The sequence below is a fragment of the Bicyclus anynana genome, chromosome 22 (assembly GCF_947172395.1).
Source record: "Bicyclus anynana chromosome 22, ilBicAnyn1.1, whole genome shotgun sequence".
Classification (NCBI taxonomy): Eukaryota; Metazoa; Arthropoda; class Insecta; order Lepidoptera; family Nymphalidae; genus Bicyclus; species Bicyclus anynana.
Window position 1 is genome coordinate 10,597,326 of NC_069104.1, and position 24,092 is coordinate 10,621,417.

The 24,092-nt window shown below is 36.2% G+C and overlaps 1 protein-coding gene across 3 annotated transcripts; it reads left to right on the forward strand.

Annotated features, from left to right (window-relative positions):
• The first annotated feature begins 7,734 nt into the window (after positions 1-7,734).
• LOC112049414 (UDP-glucosyltransferase 2) lies at positions 7,735-23,909 on the forward strand. 3 transcript variants are annotated; one of them, XM_024087287.2, is made up of 10 exons: positions 7,735-7,924; positions 9,963-10,039; positions 11,899-12,057; positions 13,461-13,551; positions 17,308-17,497; positions 18,415-18,612; positions 19,180-19,399; positions 20,060-20,279; positions 21,121-21,340; positions 22,127-23,909. In XM_024087287.2, exons 3-10 carry the CDS (start codon positions 11,902-11,904, stop codon positions 22,389-22,391), a joined length of 1,560 nt encoding a protein of 519 aa, XP_023943055.1. In that variant the 5' UTR covers positions 7,735-7,924; positions 9,963-10,039; positions 11,899-11,901; the 3' UTR covers positions 22,392-23,909. The 3 variants fall into 3 exon arrangements, with proteins under 3 accessions (XP_023943055.1, XP_052744409.1, XP_052744408.1); XM_052888449.1 differs by having other exon boundaries at positions 7,735-7,873; XM_052888448.1 differs by lacking the exon at positions 7,735-7,924 and having other exon boundaries at positions 9,746-10,039.
• The last annotated feature ends 183 nt before the right edge of the window (positions 23,910-24,092 follow it).

The window sequence follows — 24,092 nt, forward strand, 5'->3', positions numbered from 1 at the left end:
ATTTTCTTGTACTTACATTACAAATTATATACAATTTTCATTGAAAAACAAATATTATTAAAAATTAAAATAAGTTTGTCATCTCACTTGCTCGGAAAAGTTACTTTTATTTATCAATATCGGGCGCTGAAAGTAACATTTTAATTATACATTTATAAGAAGTTAAGATAAAAGGTTGGTAAGTGTATTTTTTATTTATATTTTTTTTAATTTGTAAATTTACAAGGTATCCTCGATTTAAAAATTTGCAAAATCAAATAACCGGCTGTATAATCGCCGATCTTTGCCTACCTCATGAAATTAATAATAAAAAAAAATTCTATCCCCATTTAATATTCCATTTGTTCTGTGAAAAATTATCGAAATTATACAAAACTAGCCAACGCCCCGCGATTTCACCCACATAGCTCATCATATTCTCAATGATTAGTGATTCTTCTTTGTATTTTTGTCATAAATTTGCTTGGAACTAAAAACAAGAAGAACCATGTGTGTGGTGGATATAATATTGAATTTCACATATCTAAATATCCAAGTTACTAGAGAGTATAATGTATTCTATGTACGTAACTACTCATAAACAGAGATCGAACGCAACCTGTATTGTTAAAATCTATAGGAGACAACCAATTAGTTGGGCCCTAGCTCAGTAACTGAAAAACCAGTATTTTATATTTTTTGATGTTTTCTATATTTGGTAAGAAGTAAGAATAGCTTTAAGCAGTGCTTATTATATCTCTATAATACAAAATACTTTACTATAATATATAATACTTTACTAACAAAGTTTTTCTTTTCTTTCTGTTAAATTTTCATGGGTTCCTTTCATAAGCTTTCCCTATTGAGTGAAAAATAATCACGAAAATAGGTTAAGACCCTTCACATGAGACGGCCCTTTTTAATATTTCAATATAATATGGAGCATAAAGGTTAGATAAAGGCGTCGTTAGTAATAAACATGTTTGTAACAGGCCACGAACCCTGACGCTGGGATATCCAAATATACACCGCGCGGTTTCACCCGCGTGGTTTTCGTTCCAGTAGTAGTACAGGGATAAAATATAGCCTACAGCACACAAAGGAAGCTTCGCAACAGTGAAAGAATTTTTCAAATCGGTTCAGTAATTTCAGAGTATATTCAATGCAAACAAACAATCATCCTCCATCCTCTAATATTAGTCTAAATGATTAAATAAAAGGTTGTCGACTCATGCTCCCAGTCAATGGCGAGAAGTTTCGTACTTTTAAGTGGAGAATTTTAAGTGATTTGCATTTTCAGAAATTAAACATGTGTCTCAAACGGTGAAGTAAAAATATCGTGAGGAATCCTACATACCTGAAAATCTTCATATTTCTTTAGGTACGTGTGTGAAGTCTGCCAATCCGCATAAGGCCGGCGTGGTGGACTAGCCTAACCTCTCTCATCCTGGAAGGAGACTTGTTCTCGACATTGAGCTGAATATGGATTCCCAATGATGATGATGAATATGATAGGCTTAAGATGGTAGTAAGATTTCAAAATGGATTTTAACACTTTCCTTGCCACACCACGCGACGTCGCGTGAAGTGGCGTTTTACTTAGTGGGGGCTATATATGAAAAACGATTCTTATTATTCCAAAAAGAATTTTCCGGATGGACAGAACCGCGGGCGTCCGCTATATTAGATTAATAGTTTACGAACAGTCTATTGTATTATGTACTCTCTGAATTTGTAGACACGTGTAACATTTTATAGCAGGATACTGACAAAATTATACCGTTATCTATCGGCCTTGGAGACGACATTGGACGTAAAAAGATTATTATCTATTGGTTTATCTAGGACGTGTTAAGAAGACCGTTTTGATTTAAAATAGTGATGTAATACACATACACATAAATAAAAATGTATTGTCTGTCTGTGATTCCATAACAACTGTTTCCTCAAGTGATTCTATTTATTTATACGATACTAATACACAATAGTAAATTCTTAAGTTATTCGTTTAGTCGTTCGTTACTGTCTGAGCTAACTTTTGGAACGGCTGGACCGATTTGAATGAGATGTTATTAAACAACATATAAGCTACTTTTATCCTGGAAAAATACATGGTTCCTGCGGGTTTTGTATAACACAGAATTTCACGTTAATGTATTAATATATATTAATATTATATAGTAAGTATATATCCTACTTATATTATAAACGTGAAAATTTGTGTGGATGTTTGGATGTTTGTCACTCTATAACGCCGCTACTACTGAAGCGAATTAGCTGAAATTTGGCATGGAAATAGTTTTTACTCTGGATTAACATATACCTATGTATTGTGTACTTTTATCCCAAAAAAATCCATGGTTTCCCGAGATTTGCGAAAGCTGATGATTTTGATGATATGAATGTTTGTTACTCTTTCACGCCTCAACTACTGAACCGAATTAGCTGAAATTTGGTATTAAGATATATTATAGCCTGTATTAACACATAGACTACTTTTTATCCTGGAAAAAAACATGGTTTTCGAGGGATTTGTAAAGTATATATATATATTAGTTTACGTCTAATTATGATATTAACTTAATAATTTATTTTAAAACACGGCTAATTCTCACGTGATACAACGTTGGAGTATGCCCGACTAGTTTCGAACCCGAATTAGTGTATTAATTTGATCTTGGTGTGCATAAGACAACTTGTTATTATCGAGGCAGAAGTGTCTGTGAAGCCATTGTCAAGGTGTCCTGGCAAGGAAACTGTATCCTGGCACTTGGCGGCTCCGCAGCATCGAAAGGCAGATGGTTTGCTCGTGATTGCCTTCGTTTCGGTGGTAAAAACCTGCCCTGTAAAGGAAACTAATCGAATTCCCTGACCTGCTACAGTCCACATAGTTGCATTCCCATGGGAATATTCCACAACAAAGGCTTTGATACCAGTAGTGTATCCTAAGCATTAAGGCCAAGTGCTAATGAGCATATAACACTATGACCAAAGATAAATAAGAGTAATAAATTATTTTATATAACAATGATAAAGCAACTTTGGTGCTCGTGTCATTCTGACTAGGCAATGTGATATATTATTATGTAATTATGTATATGTAGTTATTATGTACTAATTTATATTGTATATAATATCAAAACACTATGAAGGTCAGTTAGCTTTAAACAAAGATGTTACTTGCATTCATTTCACTTTTTTTTGTTTAAATTTTCTGTTTTTTTTTTTGTAGTGTAATAGTATGTTTGTTTTTATTCTCTGTATTACTTGACCTTGACTACAATCTTATCTGATGGTAAGTAACGATGCAATCTAAGATAGAAGCGGGTCTAAAGATGTAAGAAAGTATGATGAAAATTCACACCCCTTTTGGTTTCTACATGACATCGTACCGGAACTTAACTAGCCACGGTCGAAGCCTCCTACCAACCAGACCTGGAACAATTAAGAAAACTTCAATCTGCCCAGCCGGGGATCGAACCGTCTTGTAAATCCACCGCGCACACCACTGCGCTACTGAGGCCGTCATGTGTTTATGAGTAAGTAGTAACTATTTAAAAAGAATTGAATTCAAAACGTCAAGTGTGGACAATATGGCAGTTTACTTTAGTATTAGTATTCGTCGTCATCAACCCATATTCGGCTCACTGCTGAGCTCGAGTCTCCTCTCAGAATGAGAGGGGTTAGGCCAATAGTCTACCACGCTGGCCCAATGCGGATTGGCAGACTTCACACACGCAGAGAATTAAGATAATTCTCTGGTATGCAGGTTTCCTCACGATGTTTTCCTTCACCGATATTAGTATTAGTATTTTGTATTTCGCTTATTAGTATTATTAGTATTAGTATTTTGTATTTCTACTAACATAGATAATAAGCTAATAGCTACTAACACTATATGGGTCAATGGCCTGAAATAAACAGATTTTATTTTCATTTATTTATTTTTATATGGTATATATATATGGTACATGATGATGGAAAAAATACTGCAGTAGTATTTTTTCTACCATGGACTTCAAGCTTAATCTGTATGATTGTTTAAAGATCAAACCGGCCTTCATAGCGTGTGGAATGTACAGTATATCGCTATATTCGCAGGACAGTTCTAAATAAATTCAACTAAGTACATAGTAACATTGATATTGTATTTCAAGATATGGTTAATCAAAATATTTAGGAATAAATTCATTCAATTTAACTTCGCAAACGTAGAGTCATTTAGGATGATCCTATTTAGAAGTGAAACGTGCTTAGAACCTATCTATCTAGATTTTTTACCTATCGGACCTGTATAACCGATCGCACCAAGTCAGGTCGAGTGATCGAGTTGATTGTATAGATCACCAACCGGGTCACACAAGATCGGGTACGTCCGTGACCCGATCATTCACAACAACTACAGATTTGATTTACGTAATGAAAATGAAGTTCAATTTAGTGTGATAAACAAAAATCTTTAGCTCTCTATCGTTAGTTATCGTTAGTCGGGTCAATTAATCGAGTCGGCGCCAGACGGATCACCAAACGAGTCACTCAAGATCGGGTCTTTTAAACGTTCGCGACCCGATCGCTCACGCACAACTAATGGAGTTGGAGATTCGATCAATCGCGATCGACACAGGTCTAGTCATTGTCGTTTGACTGGAACTAGAAAGCCACGTTATTTGTAAGTGTCATAGGCTAGATTTCATCCCCGTATTATCACGGGAATGAGAACTACGCGAGAGAAACCGCAGGGCGTCGACTATTTTATTGTTACGGAGAACTCTATTACTACAGACATAGTGTTCATAATCGCTCGCCCATGTCGGGTTGTTTACCATTTGAGATAAGAAAGAAATATGACATTGTATATGCCGAATTTCGTAGAACGTCCTCGGCGTACGCGTGTTTTGTAGGTATTTCCAGAGTAATCTAGAAATCGTCGTGTCTGGTATAAATACGCATCGGACCGGACAATCGGGAGAGTTTACGTCGAAACGAAGTGGAGTGAACATCAAGTACCAGCAATACAAGTAAACAATAGTGAACTCGGCTATGATTTTTCTCGGTTATGATTGTTCTTACACGAGTCATCAGGTGTTTAATTCCAAATCCCCGAACCTTAGTTCGTAACAATATGTATTATGTTATTGTTCTAGGCATGCAAAGTCGCAGATGACATCTAAAATATCTAAATGCATTTGTATTTGCATTACTTATGTTTATCTTTTGCGCAAATACGAGTACACATTATTAATGTAAATAAAGTACTTGTAACAGTCATCACAATTATTTGTACTTCATGTATGAAGTAATGGATATTACTATACTACCTTATTATGTTTATCCGATGACTATAGGACGCTAGCAACTTCGCTCGCTTAAATTTCAATTTCAGTTCACAAATCCGGCGGAATAAAAAGTAGCCTATGTATATCGGTGTTCTACAAAGTATATTTCGGAGAGGAACTCCGAAATATACTTTGTAGAACACCGGAGAAGGAGGAGAGCTCAGGAAATATTCAATCTTGTGCCACCTTCGCCGTTCTACCCTAGGACTGCTAGGCATCGCAGAGATCGGCACCGCTAAGCCTCGGACGCGTACTAAGCGGTTTATTTCCTCTTTCTTTATAAACTCTGCAAAGAAGTGAAATACTCTTCCAGCTTCAGTTTTCCCCACCATCTACAATATGGGTATCAAGTCAAGAGTGAATAGGTGTCTTCTGGTCAAGCGCGTTCCACATGCATCATCATCATTATTTACATAATCACTTACCATCAGGCGTGATTGCAGCTAAACGCATGCTTATACAAACAATTATAATTTTATACTATAGGTTACGTGCCTACAAAATCACCGCAAAAAGTGATCCGAATTTAGCGACTCCACTGAGCACGATTTTGTCTTTAATTCCATTTTATATTTATGTATATATTTTTTTACATTTCCTGAACACACAACTCGACATTGTAGACGGTATATAATTGTATTATTTATTTAAATAACGTTTGTTGTTTAATAAGCGACTAAATTAAATTAGGACAGTTATACACATTTGTCCACCTTAGTTTTGATGCGCTAGTATCCTATCTCTAGTATCAAATATCATTGTATTCAAAATAAAAAAGCCTATATTGTTCCTTAACATCCTTTATCTTCCATTGAATGTCTATTAGCCATTGATGATCAAGTATAGCCACGTTTCTGCACCACGTCTATAACTGATTGTGTGTTGGTCGCTGCGTGCATGACGGCTCAACTTGACGCATACATGAAACGTCTTCGCTACTTGATCGTCAATGGCTAGCGACGGACCCCGGAGTGGGCGTGGCTTAAACCAATGACAGCTTTGCAGAAACGTGGGTATACTTTTATAGTATTGTATTAAACGTTTATTGTATTAAATTTGACGGCCTCCGTGGCGCAGTGGTATGCGCGGTGGATATACAAGACGGAGGTCCTGGGTTCGATTCCCGGCTGGGCAGATTGAGATTTTCTTAATTTGTCCAGGTCTGGCTGGTGGGAGGCTTCGGCCGTGGCTAGTTACCACCCTACCGGCTAAGACGTACCGCCAAGCGATTTAGCGTTCCGGTACGATGCCGTGTAGAAACCGAAAGGGGTGTGGATTTTCATCCTCCTCCTAACAAGTTAGCCCGCTTCCATCTTAGACTGCATCATCACTTACCATCAGATGAGATTGTGGTCAAGGGCTGACTTGTAAAGAATAAAAAAAAAAAAAAAACACAGTTATTGTGAAATCACAGACAGACATTTCAATATAATTTATATGTATTGATAACAAGTTCAATTGCATAATCTAAAGTACATTGTTATTGCAGTATATTGCAGATATTACAAAAAAGCACTTGTATTGAGTTAGAATCGGGAAAAGACCGAGGGGCCGCTCACCAACACGGTGGGCTGACCAGCTGAAGGAGGATAAAGGGACGAAGTTCTACACTATAGCAGCGATGGTCACCAACAGAAGCCGATGGAAGGCGTTGACCCGCAGGAGGCTGGGATCTTACCAGGACCACGATCTTCAGTAATGATGGAACGACTATAGAGAGAGAGATTGAGTTAGCATTCGCCCCACAGTTAGACCTGTGTAGTTCTACTTCCTAATGGAATACGGAGATATGAGCCTATATGACTCATAAATAACGTGGCTTTTTATTGGAAAAAGAATTTTCAAATTTGAATACCTCACAAAACCACAAACTTTACCTTTTTAAAACTTTAGTTTATAGCAGATGAGTCAGCCTATGTTACTTTCTGATGATGTAACTTTCTATTTGTGAAAGAATTTATCAAATCTGTCCAGTAGGTTTTGAGTTTATTCGTTACATAAAAAAGAATAAAAATCTTTCTTCTAATATAAGTGTAGTTAATGGCTCAAGATACAGGCATGTCATAAATAGGACGCAAGGCAGCGTAATGTAGGATTTACATATTTTTCAAAATATCGTTGATATTTATTACTAGCGGACTTCCATGACTCTTAGACCTCCTTAACACTCCTGTCCCAAATTCCGTTCTTAGTGGAGCTCTACTATCTCTAAACTACCTCCCTGCCAAATTTCATCGTGGTACGTAAATCGGTAGGTATTGGACATTAGGAACGTGATGAATGACCTTTCGCATTTATTACGATTTTTTAATTTTTATAGATGTAGATGTGACAGATCTAGATACCAAAACATATCAATGGGTATTGATTGATGTATAGGTATTATGTAATTTAGCTATGATTCACTTAGTCGGTCTCAGCCAAATGCTGAGCAACTTTGAAGATTAATCTAAACATAACAAATAATATTACAATATTAAAAATAATAATTGAGCACGCGAATATGAAAAACATATTATATTTAGTATAAAATATTTCGTGATCTCAAAAATATAAGTGTAAGTGGGGTGTGTTTGGATGATTTGTGTCTACTTTTAAAATTGTTGTTCGTAAGTGTGATTATTTATAGCGATTATATAAAATGAATAGATATTATGTATACGTACTTTATCTAATTTAATAATTTTTTATCAGTAAATATTATATTATGTTTCTTGGTTCAAACAAAAAAAACTTTAGCTTGTAGTAGGTATCACATTTCCCAAAATATTTATATTATTAATTTTATTTTTATTATTATTCAAAATTTACTTTTATTATTAGACTAATTTAGTATTTTAGTCAAGTACGAACAACTTTTGGGCGGTAAATCCATTGTTCGTGCTCGACTAAAACACTGTCTGTACGGCCTATTAGCGCTGCAGGCATGTGAGATTACTTGATCGTCAGTGGCTGACATCAGGTATTAATCAATCCGAATATCTACATATTATGATAATTATGGACATACAAGTATGTTTCTTGTATGTCCATAATTATCTTCAAAAATACTTCGTTGATATTGTATTCGTTATGTATTTCAATGTATATTTTTCAGTGGAGGCTTGTGTTTATAATTTGAAAGCGATTTTTTTTTTACTTAAAAGAGAATATTATTTTTAATTGCAAGATTATTTATTGTATTCTGGTCCACTAATCAATAAACATATATAAAAGTAGGGTTTCTGGACTTTCCCACTTTTGGACTTAATAAGAATAAAAAAGGTCAGCTTTCACAGTTTGACCCAAGACTCGAACCCGGTGCCCCGTAATCCGTATCCACATAGATTAACCACTGGACCAACTGGGCAGTAAGATTTTAAATATTAAAAGAAATTACCATATTAACACAGTAGCTGTGACATATTACAAATATTATTTGAAGTGTTTATACACTGATGGTACCAAGCAGTGGCGTAGCGTGCCTTAGATGGGCCTTATCCTTAGGATCTTATGGCCCTTTATCAAAATTAGTTGTGGGGCCTATTAGACGAGCGGCAAATCCCGAAAAATTATGTTATTTAGAGTCAATCTTTATTATACAACGTAAAATAAGTATTCCCAGTTTCGGCGAAGCCTTAGTTGTCAAGTGAGTGATAGGGAGACCGATATTATTTTTGGTTTTCTTTTTCATGCATTTCATGTAAAAATTTTATATTGAAATAATTTTTTAGTGATTTATTCACTAAAAAATTATTTCGATCTAAAATTTTTATATCTCGGCCTTCGGGATTATTCGGGATTTGCAAGTGGCTTTTTTTCCCAAGTACTTATGTGTATGAAGCTTTTTTATATTATGTTATTTTTTCCGGGAAACACTAGATTTAGTGAGGTTGTGGATTACATTAAACTAATATATGCTTTCACGCGTAAGGCCTACGAATTTCACGCGTTCGAGTAACTAAAATACTAAAGTAGTCCGAACTAGGCCTTAGCGACTCCTATAGTCCTTGGGCCCCTTATCTCTACTAATATTATAAAGCTGAAGAGTTTGTTTGATTGAACGCGCTAATCTCAGGAACTACTGGTCCGATTTGAAAAATTCTTTCAGTGTTAGATAGCCCATTTATCGAGGAAGGGGAAAGAGACGAATATCTTAGCATATCATGGATTCACCGTGCGGGTGCCGGGTCCACCGCGTGGTAGAGAGAAGAACTCCTGAACTTGTGACTACAGGATGTAGGGTTAAGGAATTCCTTGACGATCGATCAACACTCCCCGTTCTCTGCTCGTGTTGTCCCTGCCTAGCCAAATTTGGTAAGATCCTATTAGAGCAGCTTTGGATACTCGTTCTAATATAGAACTAGCTGCACTTCTAGAGAGGCCAAGGTCTTTAAGCAAGGCTATATATTATCCCCGTATTCCTAACGGAACGGGAACCACGCGGGTGAAACCGCGCTGCGTCAGCTAGTCATTGATTCGGTTGACACGGCGCTAGCTACGCCCCTGGTATCCAAGTAAATGCGGAACCACTTCCATTGAACAACTAATACAGTACCTACCGGGACCAGATATAGACTTGTTAACTCTAATCAGTGTACTAAGATTTCATAGTAGTTTCTTATCAATTTTATCGCAAAATAATCGTTTTCTCATACACTTACATAGGTATCAGCCTTCCTGAATGCTGGCCCAACGTTTTTGTGCTATTGTTAATTATTTACAAAGGATTTTTACATAAATAGGTAAGTAGTTACTATTATTACTAGATAAGTAAGTTTATAATTGTTAATTGTAAAAAAAAATATAAACCTTGGCTGAGTTTGTTGTGGGCTCTTCTCGGACCGAGGTGCATTTGGAATCCTCGTAACTTTAATTTTAAGTTTTCGACTTCAATTACCACCATTAAATTATGACATGACTTTTCAAAAGTGCTTGTAAATTAAGCCTAATTGAAAATTTGAAATTGAAATATTAAATTTTTTGTATATTAATAAAATAATGCAACTTATGCGATTGCTCAAAACAATTACACAACTCTTTTTTTTGAATAAGTAACTTTTTAAGACTTTCTAAAAAAAGGGTGTTGTTAACCGACTCAAAAAAAGGTGGAGGTTTCTCAATTCGAACGTATATTATGTTTTTTTAAGCACTTTTTAGATAATGAACTCAGGAGAAAAGGGAGTTAACCGACTCAAAAAAAGGTGGAGGTTTCTCAATTCGACCGTATATTATGTTTTTTTAGGCACTTTTTAAGTAATGAACTCAGGAGAAAAGGGAGTTAACCGACTCAAAAAAAGGTGGAGGTTTCTCAATTCGACCGTATATTATGTTTTTTTAGGCACTTTTTAAGTAATGAACTCAGGAGAAAAGGGAGTTAACCGACTCAAAAAAAGGTGGAGGTTTCTCAATTCGACCGTATATTATTTTTTTTAGGGAATTTTTTAAGTAATGAACTCAGGTCGGCAACGTATGCATGCCTTGTGAAATATGGTTCTGTTTATAGGCGATCGTTTTTTTTTTACCATGAAGTGAAAATCATCAAGTATAGAAAGATGAATATTTTTTTTATGTGACTTACTATACTCCACCATATCTAACACCTGAATTTCTAAACACCTTAGATTATTGTTACAATTCCTGCTACATCATCATGTTTAACCCACTTCAAAAAAAGAAAAAGGTTCACAATTGGATGTGTTTTTTATAAATTTAATAAACAAAACATTTTATTTGTTTTTTTTTTAATTTACTATTTTGTATTATATTGGTTCAATAAAATAATTTAAGTTGTTGTTATAGTGATGAGCGTTGTGTATTGAATAAACATTGAATAAACATTACGTCCATATAATATTTTGTTACGTTAATCATAAATTGAAGTGTTTAATTACTCAAAAGATGATGAAATAGTGTTATAAATGTGCACCATGTTTTCTTATTTATATTTAAACCTTTATGAATAACATCGGTTTTCGGTCATAATAAACAATTCATGTATACCAATAATTAATATTGCAGAAAGCAATATGCCATTTTAAATTGTAATTTTTGGTTTTGTTTCGTCATCGACATCATTTGATTAAGTCCTCTTAGTAGGTCCACCTCGGAATTTGAGATACCCAGCTGATTTGTATTTTGGCATTCTAAAAGTTGTCTCAAAACCTGCATATGCTAGGGTATCCACGTATATTAATATTTGAGGACAAAAGTCACAAAAAAATATTTATTTTGCAAATATCTATGTCATTGTCTATGGGGATTTCGTAATTTAAATCAAATCAAAATTCATTTATTTCAATAAGGCTTAGCTTACAAGCATTTTCGAAATGTCAGGTAGGTAATAATATTATTTATTACTCGTAGATAACGGTAATAATAATTAATTAGTCCAAAACTTAAAATTAAAGTTAAGCTGTCAGCATAATCGCTTAACTATCAAGCATGATGCAGCTAAACGCTCGCCTGTATAATATAAAAAAAAGTTTCAAGGATTTTAAATTTTAATAAAAGTAAAAAAAATATATTTTTATTTGTTTATAATATCAATATCCTTACCTTTATGAAGAAGAGTAAATAATTCATATATTTTTTTGTATTACAGAAGATGCATTATATGCTACAATGCATACTAATAGCCCTAGCAACGCTGTTTGGAACAATCAATACATACAAACTCCTAGTCATAAGTCCACTGCCCGGGAAAAGCCATGCTATTTTGGGTGAAGCTATGACTGAACACTTGTCGAATGCTGGACACGAGGTAAATATTGCTATTATATTGACTGTCTTCTAACTTAAAAGAAGAAAAAGATTTGAGATTATACCGCTCCAGATTGGCTGGATCAGGACTTTAGTAATAGTAGAGTTTCTTGTAACAGAGCTCGTGCATACCCTAGTTCAGGGTTTCTCAAACTTTGACTCCATGAACCCCTGTTAAAGTGTCAGCGAACCCCTAACTAACTAATGGAAAACCCCCAGCCCCACCCCAAACCCCCCCTAATTATCCCCCCCCCCCCCCCCCCCCCCCGAAATATCATAATTTGACTGTTGAAGAAAATAAGGTTTTTATTTGAATAAAAGGTAACACATAAAGTACCAAAAGAAATGTCTTTGTAATATTAATGTGATGGGTGTGGTTGTTTCTTGTCGCAAATGGATTCAATGCTAGGAGTAATTTTGGACAATTTTAACCTTAGTTCTGACTCGGTATCAAGTATAAAGCCACCATTACGTAAATCTTGTCGCGAACCCCCTGCCGTCAAATGGCGAACCCGTAGGGGTTCGCGTACCCCACTTTGAGAAACCCTGCCCTAGTTAAAAATACTTGCGAACGCCACTGTATACTCCTCAACTAGATGTGGGTTACAGGAAGCCCCTGGATGCTGATGGTTCTAGATAAATTTACGGCCCTCCGTGGTGCATGTGCGCAGTAGATTTACAATATGAAGGCATTTTTCGCATTTAGTAAAGTCCATTGGTAACAAAAATCACAATGTCTACAGGAAAATGCCATCTATTTACTCTAAGATATCCACGAAGAGTTGTCAGTAGGCAGCGGTTGCCATTTTTTACATAGAACCTCATTTCGATTAGTTAGCATTGAATAAATAGTGAATACGAAATCACGCGATTTAAGAACCTGTATGTTTGTATGTATGTATGTGTGTATCTAAGTATGTATGTATTTAATATTCTTTATTACCTCACATCATAAAAACCGCTCGATGGATTTACGTAATTAAGATATCGTTGGATTGGTCTAAATAACCAAAGGTTCTTAGATTTTTTTTTAAATATTGCAACATGGGTATCAAATTCAAGGGCTTTTTGTGAGGATTTTAAAATGGTTTAACATGGTCATGTTAAAAAAAACTACAATTTTGTGAAATAAATAAATTAATTAAACAAATAATTTTGAACTTATTAAAAATGTAGACGAAAATAATTATATTCCATATAATAGGTCCAGACTGTTTTCTAATTGCTTTCTACACTTGAAGACTGAGCTCGTTTTTTTCTTTTCAGTTTTTGCATAATTTATGCATTCGGGTTTTTTTGATATCTTTAATAATTTTATTTTTCAGGTAACTTATGTAGTATAATTTATGCAGTCGGGTTTTTTTTTTTATATCTTTAATTAATTATTTAACTTTTATTTTTCAGGTAACTTATGTAACTGTGTATCTGCCAGAGAAACCTATACCACGTGTAACTGTGGTCGACTTGAGTGATAATATGAAATTGTTTAATTCGGGTATGGATTCACTTACTAAATATAATAATTTTTGCTATAACTTTTCACGTCTCGCCTCGTCGTATTTTTACTAATCAACTTAAAAAAAGGAGGATAAAGTTCTCAATTCAACGCGTATGTTTTTTTTATGTTTGTTACCGCATAACTACGTCATTTCTTAACGAATTAAAAAAAAATTTTTTTGTTTGAAAGAGTGTACTTCCAGATTGGTCCCATTTAATTTTCATGAAAATCGGTTAAGTGATTTTGTGTTAAAATTAAAAGAACAAAATGGCGCGTTCATTGATGCAACAACACAGTGATGCATTAACTAAAGCCGATTAATTCATAAACTTTTAGGATTTAAAGACCGTGGTTCTTTCAGACAAACGGCTTTAATGAATGCGTCACTGGCTTGGCACTGCCTTCAAAGTGATCAGAAGGTAGCACATACGATTTTATTTTTCGCTTTTTAGTTTATTTTTGTGATTTTTAAGTCGGTTAATTATTTTTTTTAAAAGGTTTTATTGTCATAAACTCTTAACAGATTTTTATGCAGTATTCACCAATAGACAGAGTGATTTAAGGAAAAAGTAATGTTATTTATGATAATATAATTTATCAAAGTTTTTTTTTTAATTGATTGGGAATATCAAAAAAAGTTAAAGCCCACTGAAAAATTATAAAAAAGATTAGACCACGAACTGCTGAAAAATTCCAAAATTCAAAATTTTAATCACCATTACGTTAAATATATTATGGCATTCTCTAGGTAAGCTAGATAATAACAAATATATTTTAGTAGGTACTTCGTCCGCGTGGAATTTAGTTTTTCACATATTCCTCGGGATCCATCATTATTTTCGGGATGAAAAGTAGCTTATGTGTTAATCCAGAGCAAAATTTATTTCCATTCCAAATTACAGCTAAATCGGTTCAGTAGTTGCGGCGTTAAAGAGTAACAAACATCCATACAAACTTTCGCGCTTATAATACTAGCGGACGCCCGCGACTTCGTTCGCGTGGATTTAGTTTTTCACAAATCCCTCGGGAACCATGGATTTTTCCGGGATAAAAAGTAGCCTATGTGTTAATCCATGCTATAATATATCTCAATACCAAATTTTAGCTAATTCGGTTAAGTAGCCGAGGCGTGAAAGAATAACAAACATTCATATCATTAAAATCATCAGTCTTCGCAATTCGCAAATCTCGGGAAACCATGTTTTTTTCCGGGATAAAAAGTAGCCTATGTGTTAATCCAAAGTAAAGTCCATTTCCATTCCAAATTAGCCAAATCGCTTCAGTAGTAGCGGCGTTAAAGAGTAACAAACATCCAGACATACATCCAAACATCCATACAAACTTTCGCGTTTATAATATTTGTAAAATTTTACACTAAACATGTCCCTTCTCTGTGCTTTTAGAACCCTATGAATATAAGTTCACTATATTTACTATTTTGCAATACAGTAAAACTTAAACAAATGGTGCAAACTCCATGGAAAACCATTCTACAGGAAAACTCAACTAATAATATAGCTCAGAACTTTGATTATTATGTAGTAAATTAGTAATTAATAACTAGGTACAATTTACTAGTAACAACCTTGTATAGGTTGATATTACTACTAATATTATTACTTGAATGTTCTATTGTTCCATCTTTTTTATTCAGTATAGACTTGCGCTTGACTACAATGATTTTTATTTTTTTATTCTTTACAAGTTAGACCTTGACTACACTGTCACCTTATAGTAAGTGATGATGCAATCTAAGATGGAAGCGATGTAACTTGTTAGGCGGAGGATGATAATCCACGCAGCTTTCGGGTTCTACACGACATCGCACCAGAACGCTAAATCGTTTGACGGTACACCAGCCACACAATCAAGCCGGGGATCGAACCCAGGACCTCCGTTTTATAAATCCACCGTGCATTCCACTGCGCCACGGAGGCCGTCAAATGCCTTGTGGAAAGGTCTAGGTTCGAGCGCGCTTGCCTAGAAGATTATCTTAGAATATAAGCTCACATGATGGTAAGTGATGGAAGCGGGCTAACTTGTTAGGGGGAGGATGAAAATCCACGCTGCTATCGGTTTCTACACGACATTGTACCGGAAGGTCACTTGGCGGTACTTCGCCGGTAGGGTGGTAACTAGCCACAGCCGAAGCCTCCCACCAGCCAGACTTATCGAATCGAACCCAGGACCTCCACTGCGCCACGGATGCCGTCAAATGCCTAGTGGAAAGCAATGATGAGGTCTAGGTTGGAGCGCGCTTGCCTAGAAAATGCCTTGAAGTAACACAAATCCTGAATATAGGGAAACACAGAAGCCAGAAGGGCATTCCACAACTTCACTGTTTCATTAGAAACCTCCATGCGAAACGTTTCGTGTAAGTCAACCATTACGAGTATTCTTAATGGTCTTAGGGCTTCCGCACACGGGCCACTGGCCACAACCACAAAACGCCGCTACCGGTTGACTGCCGCCATATTTCCTGTAGTTGACGCCAGTGGCCGCCACATGCTACAACCGTCGCGGTTCGCTTCTTGTGGGCCAACACTAAACGTCGCAACACGCTACTCTCTCTCGCTCTTCTGCATCGCCTGTGGGCCTAGCGCCAGTTTGAAACTGTTACTATCATGTTAACGTAAACGCGAATATCTAAGGAAATGAAAGAGCGCCATCTAGTGGCACTACTGCACAACTGCTTCAATTCCATATAAGTTCGCGTTTACGTTAACGCGATAGCAATAGTATAAAAACACTGTAAACCTATTAGAGTCGAAAAGTAGCAGTCACCGACCACAAGTGTCGACCACCGACCAAAAGCGGCTGTCGCGCGCTTTAACTACTTTTGTTGCCCCTTCTTGCTTCTTGTGGCGGCCCGTGTGCGGCGACACTTAGATCCGGCATTTGCATTGTCAATGCAAATATTTTCTATCATTTATTTCTTATCCCAAATAAATAACAGATGAGGGTATATATTCCTTATGCCGGATCCAGTACAGAGTGAAATCACATTAGCATCATCGGAGAGTCAGATGGAGCTAAAAAGTTCTACCGGAGTCCAGTCCAGTGGTTAAAAGAACGTTTTATCAACGCATTATAGCAGCATCGTGGGTTTAAGCTGCATATCCTCTCTCCTATATGAGGCATTTCTCGAGGCCTTGCCTATTTATTACATATAGCGGGGCCGTTAAAATAGGATCGTATGATGTCGATAATTAAATATAAGAATAGGATAAAACAAAACAATGCGATATTACAAATGACACAGAATACAATCTTACAATAATCTTAAATATTTTACAGTTTTCATTTATTTATGTATTTATTTTAAACTAGCGGACGCCCGCGAATTCGTCCGCGTGAAACTCGATGTAAACTTTCAACTAGCCCTACCCAACTCTACCTCTACCATAACCCTACCCTACCCCTACCTTTTCCTGAATTTTCTGTGTTATAAACCTCACGGAGCCTGAGACCTTTCCAACGAATGCAAAACCGTGGAAATCGGTTCGTGCGTTCTGGAGTTATAGCGTCAGGAAGGAAAACCCGACTTATTTTTATATAGTAGACTAAAAGTTACAGTATTATTACGTAAAACTAAGTGTATAATATTAGATCTGAGGGGTGCTTTGACACCTACTCTAGGTTAGCCTATGTCGTAGGTGTCATCACCTTCCAGGGACCATCCAGGAGAAGCATGTTTTTTTTTTAATAGGATCGTATGATGTCGACAATTAAATTCAAGGCATTACATTTCAGGAGCAATGAGTCTCCAAGCTGTTATGGACAAAACACATACAGGCAACAGCTTCTTTGTCTTCGTTCCAATGCTTATGAACATGAGCCGGGATACTATAGCTCACCCGAACGTGCAGAAGTTGATAAATGATAAGAATCAACAGTTTGATGCTGTCATCGCGGAATGGATGTTCAACGAGGTCTATGCTGGGTAAGTCAGCAACACATCACATCAACCGGACATCCTCTGCAGGACGTAGGCGTTTTGTAGGAACCACCAAACACCACGGAATAGGGTAGTTGACACTATTTAAATGGTCTTAAATAGTTCATTATCGTTCTATATATATTGAAAAAAAAAAACATATTTTTTGAGACGTGATTACATGAATTTTTTTTTTCAAATATGTTTTTCAAAATAAAACGGCTGTCGTACCATGATGGTCTATATTTAAACTGTTTTATACCGTCACATTGTTTTCTAAATTACGTTTTATAAAAAAAACCTTAACTTTTATTAATTAATATCGAAATAATATTTAGCACCCTTAATATAGAATCATCATCATTATCAAATTAAATTTTTTGGTACGTAAATTATTAGGGGGGGGGGGGGGGGTTTATTAAATGAATAAATCGTACCAGCGCACGATTTATTCATTTAATACAATCTCACTTTTCTTTTTAACCGACTTCAAAAAGGAGGAGGTTCTCAATTCGGCCGGTATTTTTACATTCTCACCTGATGGTAAGTAATGATGCAGTCTAAGATGGAAACGGGTTATCTTGTTAAAAAGAGAATGAAAATGAACATACCTTTTCGGTTTCTACACGACATCGTACCGGAACGCTAAATCGCTTGGCCGTACGTCTTTGTCGGTAGGGTGGTAACTAGCCACGGCCGATGCCTCCCACCAGCCAGACCTGGACCAATTAAGAAAATCGCAATCGGCCCAGCCGGGGATAGAACCCAGGACTTCCATTTTGTAAATCCACCGCGCATACCACTGCGCCACGGAGGCCGCCACGGGCTCCACAAGATGTGCAATTGTGTTTAACGCATAGCATAGCTCCAACCTGGAGAGCAGCGGGCAGCGGCAATAATTGACTGTTTTCTTAATATTTCAGATTTGCAGGAGTTTTCAACTGTCCATTTATTTGGTTCTCAACAGTAGAACCGCACTGGATGGTGTTGAGGCTGGTAGATGAAGTTACCAATCCGGCGTATTCTGTAGACATCTTGTCGGATAGTGTTCCTCCTTTGACATTTACGCAACGAGTGAAAGAACTTGGCTTGCTAACAGCGGGCAGGCTTATCCAAGCATTGTGAGTACGATACTAGCTGACGCCACGCGGTTTCACCCGCGTGGTTCCCGTTCCCGTAGGAATACAGGGATAAAATATAGCCTATAGCCTTTCTCAATAAATGGGCAATCTAACACTGAAAGAATTTTTCAAATCGGACCAGTAGTTCCTGAGATTAGCGCGTTCAATCAAACAAACTCTTCAGCTTTATAATATTAGTATAGACTAGCTGACGAAAGCGACTTCGTCCGCGTGAAACTCGATGTAAACTTTCATCCCCTATTTCACCTTTTATTAATATTTTCAAGTGTTTTAATAGTACTTTAGGTGTCATTTTTTTAAGAATCTTAAATTATTTTATATTTTTCTTGGCTTATTATGAAAAATCATGTCCTCAGGAGCCAGGCACGCGGCAACCCTTCCAAAAAATCCCATTAAAATTATAATCAAGAGAACTTTTAAATTCTCGAGCGCAAGGTTACGAAACTAGGGATATTATTCTATGGTCCCGTGTGAATTACGGAACCCTAAAACCTAGCAATATGGTATAAATTCTACCTTGAACTAGGCAGTTCTGTTTATTTCCAGGTGGGTGTCTCGCCTTGAAAATAATTTATACGATGAATATTTTGTACCGGTGATTGAAAAAAGACATAACACGGTGCCTTCGTTTGAAACTCTGCGGTTCAATGCATCTTTACTTTTGAGCAACTCCCATGTATCCATGGGTGTACCAGCACGATTACCAGCTAACGTAATTACTATAGGAGGATTCCATATCAAACCTAATGTTAAACCATTGCCTGAGGTATGTTATTATGTTGTTTTATTTTTAAACCGATTTATTTCGACCATTTTCGATAAATCGTGATGATAGCATCGTTACAATTAAACATCAGCCAGCTAATATACTAACTTATGTTACCATCAAATACATAGGTAACTAGCAGACGCCGCACGATTGCGTATTCCGTAAAGTCAATTGTTAACAAAAATTACAATATCATCTATACCTACCTTATGATATCAAAGAAGGGTTGCCAGCAGGCACCGGTTTTGATCAGGCAATTTTGATCAGTTAGTGAATACGAAATGACTTAAGAGTTAGCAACCAACTATTATTTTCACTAATTGACTTAATCAACCAACCAACTATTCCATTCACTAATAGACCAACCAACTAACTATTGTTTTCACTAATTGAGTTAATAAATCAACTAACTACCTATTATTTAAAAAAAAAATTAAAAAAAACTATCAGTTGGTAAACTTCGTATATATGTCCACTTTAATGCCTCCATCAAAGGTAGTGAATTGGCCTGCAGGTGATGATCAAGCTTTAACTTGTCCATTGTCTGCAATTTTTTTTAAATATCTATAATTTTTTTTTTAAATATTTTTATATGATGACATTTTTATTATTGTTTTACTTTAAACACTTGAATAAATGGAATATGTTATATTTAAGGATCTGCAAAAGCTGATGGACAACGCAAAGCACGGCGTAATTTATTTTAGCATGGGCTCTAATTTAAGGAGTAAACATTTCCCCGAAATTGTCAGACAAGACTTGTTGAAAATGTTCAGTAAATTCAAGCAAACCGTCATATGGAAATTTGAAGAGGATTTACCTAACACACCCAGCAATGTTCATATAGTGCAGTGGGCACCACAACAAAGCATTTTAGGTAAATAACTTCATAATTGTTATAGGACTTTGGCTGGTGGGAGGCTTTGTTTGGCTGATGGGAGGCTTTGGCCGTGGCTAGTCCTCCGTGGCGCAGTGATATGCGCGGTGGATTTACAAGACGGAGATTTTCTTAATTGGTCCAGGTCTGGCTGGTGGGAGGTTTACAAAGACGTACCGCCAAGAGCTTTATCGTTCGGGTACGATGTCGTGACAGACCTGGACCAATTAAGAAAACCTCAATCGGCCCAGCCAAGGATCAAACCTTCGTCTTGTAAATCCACTGAGAATACCACGGCGGCCGTCAAACGTTTTTGCTGATTTTGACAGATTTTTCGTGGACAAACTTGTTGTTTGTTTACTTAGATTTTGTCACGCTATTTATACCTACTAATTATTGTAATCGTATCGGGAGTGTTATTCATATTAATTGATTATGAAACTCCGCTCAAACTCACCTGATGTTAGGTCGGAATATGCCCAACTAGTTTCGACCCCATACGAAATCCTTAGTCATGAGGTTTTTGCAACGCGGCAAGATCCAAACTGCGAAGCGGTGGCACGGCGCGCAGCTGCTCGCATTGCGTGCTGGGAGAGTGTTTGAGTGGTGGTGAGTGAAAGTTCCGTTACACTCTCCGACGGTTCATTAATGTCATCTTCATTAGACTCGTCTTCTTGTAAGCAAACCGAACTAACGCTATCTTGTTCCAAGTTTGTTGTATGTGACAATGAAAGAAATAGCGGTTTCCACACTTTAGGCAGCATACTCCGACCTAATATCACATGAGTTTTAGCCGTGTTTCATAATCAATTAATGTAAAAATTACTAATGTAATTTCCAGCTCATAAAAACTGTATACTGTTTATCACACATGGAGGTTTACTCTCGACCACTGAGACGATGCATTTTGGAGTGCCCACTATTGGAATACCAGTGTTCGCTGATCAATTTGTGAATGTAGCGAGAGCTGTTAAAAAAGGCTACGCGCAAAAAGTGGATTTATCTTATTCAATGGCTGCAGATATAGAGTTAGCTATAAATAAACTACTTGATAATCCAAGGTGAGTATCATGAAAAAATTTGGTTTTAATTTTTTTTGTTTTTATTCTTCACAAGTTAGCTTTTGACTACAATCTCACCTGATGGTGATGATGCAATCTAAGTTGGCAGCGGGCTAACTTGTTAGGAGGAGGATGAAAATCCTCACCCCTTTAGGTTTCTACACGATATCATACCGGAACGCTAAATCGCTTGGCGGTACATCTTTGTCGGTAGGGTGGTAACTCGGCCGAAGCCTCCCACCAGCCAGACCTGGACCACCGCGCATGCCACTGCCCCATGGAGGCCGTCAATATTTCAACAGATAATAATATAATTCTATTTCTCTCTCTCTCTTTCTTTCTGGAGACTCTCAACAAAAAGATCGTATTTCCACCTCTGGACAGTTTCATCATCATCATTATTTAACCCATATTCGGCTCACTGTCATACGAGTCTCCTCTCAGAATGAGAGGGGTTAATCTAATAGTCCACCACGCTAGCCCAATGAGGATTGCTAGACTACACACACGTAGAGAATTTAGAAAATTCTAAGGTATGCAGGTTTCCTCACGATGTTTTTTCTTTACCATTTGAGACACGTGATATTTAATTTCTTAAAATGCATATAGCTGGAGGTGTATTCCCCGGAACGGATCAGAACCTACGCCCTCCGAATGGAAGGCAGAGGTCACAACCACTAGGCTATCACGGCTCTCGCGAGTCAGTTTAACACCTTGGGATAAATACATCTATCGGTTCTTTGAACTATAAAAATGTATTTAAATATTAATTTATTGTTGTTCTAGCTACACAACGCGTGTAAAGGAACTGTCACAAATATACCACGACAGGCCAGTCCCACCGGCAAGAGAACTAGTGCATTGGGTAGAACACGTTGTAAAAACTAGAGGAGCGCCTCATTTACGCTCCCCGGCGTCTATGGTAGCCTGGTACCAGAAGCTCTACTTAGATCTAGTATTAGTTGTGGTAGCTGTAGTTTTAGTTTTAAAACGTGTCTTCATATACTTAAAAAGTATTTTAATAGCAAAACGGAAAGAAAAAACCAACTAGTGATAATAAAACTAATTTTAATATATGTTATATACATTAGAGATATTATAAATAATTTTGTTTTATTATGAATCCCTATGCCTAAAATATGCCTTTGAAATTGGCCACAATAACTAATTGAAACAAAAATAAATGCCATAAAAAATTACACTTGTAAATTCTACTGTAAAAAGTTGTGAGATCCATGAAAAACCAAGTTCATTACTTTATTATGTCCGTAATTAAGGGATCTTCTGTTTCAAGTTATTACGTAATTAGCTAACCTTAGAACATCGTGTAGTGACCATCGTTATCAACCCACATTGGGCTCACTGCTGAGCTCGAGTCTCCTCTAAGAATGAAAGGGTTCAGGCCTTAATCCACCACGCTGGCCCAATGCGGATTGGCAGACTTCACACACGCAGAGAATTAAGAAAATTCTCTGGTATGCAAGTATCCTCACGATGTTTTCCTTCACCGTTTGAGACACGTGATATTTGATTTCTTAAAATGCACACAACTGAAAAGTTTTTTTTTGTTTTGCTCGACTTGCGGGAGCACTTCCGTGCCGCCAGATTGAATTGAAGTCAAAAATTATATTAGTTTGACAGTAACAAAAACCCCTCACGAGGACGAAGTAACTGCCGGCTCTTAAACTAAGCAATTAGCAATATACAAAACAGTTTTCTAGGTTTCTGTCACAAACCTGCAATAACATTCTGACTTGACATTATTCGGTAATGCCAGTTCAGAATGATGAAAAAAAACCCGCAAGTTTTTTTGAGAAAAACCAAAGCACTGATATTGTATTAGAAAATATCGATTCTTACTCGTAGATAAGGTAAAAAGATAACGGACCACTTTTTAATACTTGAAGACACCTGTGACTGCGCTTGCATGTTATTTGTATTTTTTCATATGAATTCTCTATGTAGCAGATGTGTAAAAAGGTTAAGTAAAACCAAAAAACTGTGTGTGTTTCATTAAAGAAAACCATATTTTAGTAATTTTAACTATTGTACTGATGATGACGATGACGATGACTATGACGGTGACGGTGACGATGACGGTGACGGTGACGGTGATGGTGACGATGATGATGATGAATCTAGTAATTTAAAACAGAAAAGTTTTTTGGTTTTCGATGAACCTACAGACTAATACTTTTTTACTTTGTATAATAGGTTGGACAATAATAAATATTTAAAATCAAAGAAGATAATAATCCGATAGCCATACAAGTATAAAATAACGGCTTATCGCCACTGTTATCATTCTAACACTAAAAATTGAGCAGCGGAAACATGTGTACATTTTGGTTTCTAGGTAGTTTATAATTGTCCGATCTTCAGCTCCGAGATTTTATATTTTACTTGATTTTATTACCATAAAAATAAAGGTTTGTATTGATATTTTATTTAATATTTTTATGCAAGAAAATGTCTTAAGTCAAAATTCATTTATTTCCAGTAGGCCTACTCTACAAGCACTTTTGAAAGGTTTTTGTTAGATTTTTATGAGTTATTGTAATCATATCTAAATAAAATTGAAGTGTCTGTCATTTTAAAATAACTGTGATTTTTTTTCAAGTGTTTTTATTTCAACTCCTTGCAAAATTTCAACTTTGTACGTCAAGCAGTTCAGAGGACAAAAAATAATAGGTAAGACCAAACTCTAATCACTGTAGGTGTCTGTTTACATTTTTAAACTTTGCTGCTTTTT

Bases quoted from the DNA above. Each gene is read 5' to 3' on its own strand.
- LOC112049414 (XM_024087287.2), top strand. From the start codon at position 11,902: ATGCATTATATGCTACAATGCATACTAATAGCCCTAGCAACGCTGTTT. The intron at 13,552-17,307 runs GTATGGATTCAC...ATTACATTTCAG, and splicing joins TATGAAATTGTTTAATTCGG to GAGCAATGAGTCTCCAAGCT. The intron at 21,341-22,126 runs GTGAGTATCATG...TTGTTGTTCTAG, and splicing joins AAACTACTTGATAATCCAAG to CTACACAACGCGTGTAAAGG.